The 3,087-nt window shown below is 44.7% G+C and overlaps 1 protein-coding gene across 1 annotated transcript; it reads left to right on the forward strand.

Moving 5' to 3' along the window:
• Positions 1-915: 915 nt before the first annotated feature.
• Positions 916-2,150, forward strand: LOC115242785 (the record flags this gene model as incomplete). The annotated part of the gene is made up of 2 exons (XM_029819328.1): positions 916-1,826; positions 1,898-2,150. Coding segments are annotated over exons 1-2 (948 nt in total), but the record flags the coding sequence as incomplete, so codon positions are not given.
• Positions 2,151-3,087: the final 937 nt, after the last annotated feature.

The following is a 3,087-nucleotide window of genomic DNA, read 5'->3' on the forward strand; positions in this document are numbered from 1 at the left end:
GAGAGAGAGAATATTAGATATACAATTTTCTTTTGTCAGGAAAGTTTTTAAAGGTAAAAAAGAATACGCCAAGTATATAAAAAAATCCCAACTTGTACAGTAGGGTTATAGGGCCGGTTCTAACTCTGTGGTCCTCTGAGGGGTGGTGAGGGACGGGGGGTCCCGCGCGGGCGAGGGGGCATGACGTCACGCGGGCGGAGGGGGATTTTGGTGGCGCGGGGGAATGACGTCACGCGGGCGGGGAGCTTATCGCGGGAGCATAATCAGCGCGGTGTATTACAAAGGGCGGGTGCCGATGTCCGACTGCTCGAATTTATAAACATTATAAACAAATATCGTCTCGCACTATTGCACGTGCGGCATTATTGAATTTCATAGAAAGATGATAAGGCGAGCGCCGATGTCCGGCTGCTAGAATTATAGTGCCTCATTCGCAAATTATTGCACTAAACGGACGTACAAAATTTTGCACCATATATTTTTATTATTCCACGGGTGGTGCTTTAGATTTATGTACTACATGTATGATCGCTATAGCAGACACTGATTTCGGGTACATGTATGCGGTTCGGAAGCATGTGATTGAGATATACGACGCGATAAGTGGCCGGTCCTGCTCCAATTGCAGACTTCCGATGTATCAGATCTTTCCATGCAATATGTGTCCAATTTGTACACAGTAAAAAAGAACATTATAAAAAGTGTAAAAAATAATAATAAAAAAACATGGAAAACACCGAGCAAACCGAACGCGACCTGTTGGAGCTATCGCACCGAGTCGCTACCTTGGGCGAGTATTTCGCGTGGGCGCAGCGATGCGAAGAATTTTTTAAACAGCTCGAGGAACGCAGTAGTGTCAAGCGTCCGCGGCTCTCGATCGGAGTTTGACAATCTTTGGTGGCTAGAATCGCGCGACTCGAGGGTGCGAAGATTCGATTAGAGAGACGGTTTATACATAGCGGTGGTGATTACAGTGGTGGGAATAACGCGGAAAGACTCGTTTGGCGAGAGATCGATACCGCGTTCGAAAACCGTATACTGACCGGTGCGTTGATTAACGCATACTATATCGAATCGCGGCAATTTCTCGAGGATGCGAAAGACATTGTGCTCGAACACGTGCAAAAAGTTATGGAAAGATACTTTAACGTGAAAGTGAATACTGTGTTCAACGGTGAATTCGTGTCGGGTGATAAGAGCGCCAATAAGAGTATCAATATCAGAAACTATGAACTCTTTCGCATGTCCGATCTACACGAGTGGTACGAGCGACGCGTCGTCGAGCCCACGCTTGCCTCGTTAGAAGAATTTCAAGAACGCGACAGCGGGTGGGCTTTGTCGCGAATCCTCGATTTAACTGTAAATATAAATAAATATAATCCAATGCGCGCGGGGTGCCATATTAAATTACCGCGAGAAATAATAATGAAGAGGGCGGTGATAAACGTGCAATCCAAAGACAATGCGTGTTTCGCGTGGGCGGTGGTCGACGCTCTATATCCAGCCGAAAGAAACGCGGATCGGGAATCTTCGTACCCGCATTACATAACAGTGCTGAATCTCCAGGACATTGAGTTGCCGGTAACTGTTAATCAAATTAAAAAGTTTGAACTTCATAACGATATTTCGATAAATGTATACTGCATCGAGAAAGAGAATAACGTTGTCCCGATACGTCTGAGCGAACAAAAAAAGGACAGACACGTCAACTTGCTGTACGTGCAAGATTCGCAAGCCGTCGGACATTTTGCGTGGATCAAGAATTTATCCCGCCTCGTGAGCTCGCAACTGAGCAAAAAAGATCATAGGAAATATATCTGCGATCGGTACGTATATTTAATAAAAATGCAATATATAAAATATACGAAAGAAAAATTAATTATTTCTTTTTTTACAGATGTTTACACTATTTTGGATCGGACGACAAGTTGCAGTCGCACACTGTAGACTGTCGAGAAATGAACGAGTGCGCCATCCGATTACCGGGCGATAAGGACAAGTGGCTCGCGTTCAACAACTACAACAGAAAGGAGCGGCTTCCATTCGTCGTATACGCCGACTTGGAGTGCGTGCTGAGAAAGACCGACGGTGATCCTATGACGTCTACGTACACGTTTCAACATTATCAAGTATTTAGTGTAGCTTATTATGTACATTGTTCGTACGACGAATCGTTATCCGCTTATTATTCTCGCCGCAGTACGAACTGCGTTTCGTGGTTCGTGGAAAAATTAAAAAATTAAGCGCAACGCGTAAAGACTATTTTAACCACAAATATCCCCATGGTAAATTTAACGCGAGATGAGCGGGAACAGTTTCACAGCGCGACACACTGTCATATTTGCGAAAAACCGTTCGAGCAAGACGATACACGCGTACGCGATCATTGCCATCTTACCGGACGGTACCGAGGTCCCGCGCATTCAAACTGCAATTTAAATTATAAAGACTCTTTTTGCATTCCAATAGTTTTTCACAATTTACCCGGTTACGATTCACATTTTATCATCGAGGAAATAGCTACCGCGTTCGAATGCTCGATCAACGTACTACCGACAACGAAAGAAAAGTATATTTCATTCACGAAACACGTTAAAGATACCCGTCGAAAGACTTGACCGGTGACACTGTATCCGAGAGCGATTACGCGCACGCCGAAAACGTCTGGATGCGGTTCTCCGTTCGAACGCTGGGCGAATACAGCGATTTGTATTTAAAAACGGATTTCTTGTGATTGGCCGACGTTTTTGAAAATTTTCGCGACAAATGTATCGAGAGTTATGGGCTCGACCCCGCGTATTACTATACTCTTCCCGGATACACGTGGGACGCCATGCTAAAACATACGAATATTACGTTTGAATTACTTACTGATATCGATATGGTTATGTTTATCGAACGCGGAATACACGGTGGTTTGAGTCAATGTTCCAACAGATACGCACATGCTAATAACAAGTATATGCAATCAGATACGCGCGAGCCAATAACAAGTACACGCCGTCGAGTGGCACCCGTTTGACCACGTTAATATTGACCACTGTCCCAATTGACCACGTTGAGATTGACCACGTTGCGATTGACCAC

Source organism: Formica exsecta, unplaced genomic scaffold (genome assembly GCF_003651465.1).
Source record: "Formica exsecta isolate Colony F162 unplaced genomic scaffold, ASM365146v1 scaffold628, whole genome shotgun sequence".
Taxonomy (NCBI): Eukaryota; Metazoa; Arthropoda; class Insecta; order Hymenoptera; family Formicidae; genus Formica; species Formica exsecta.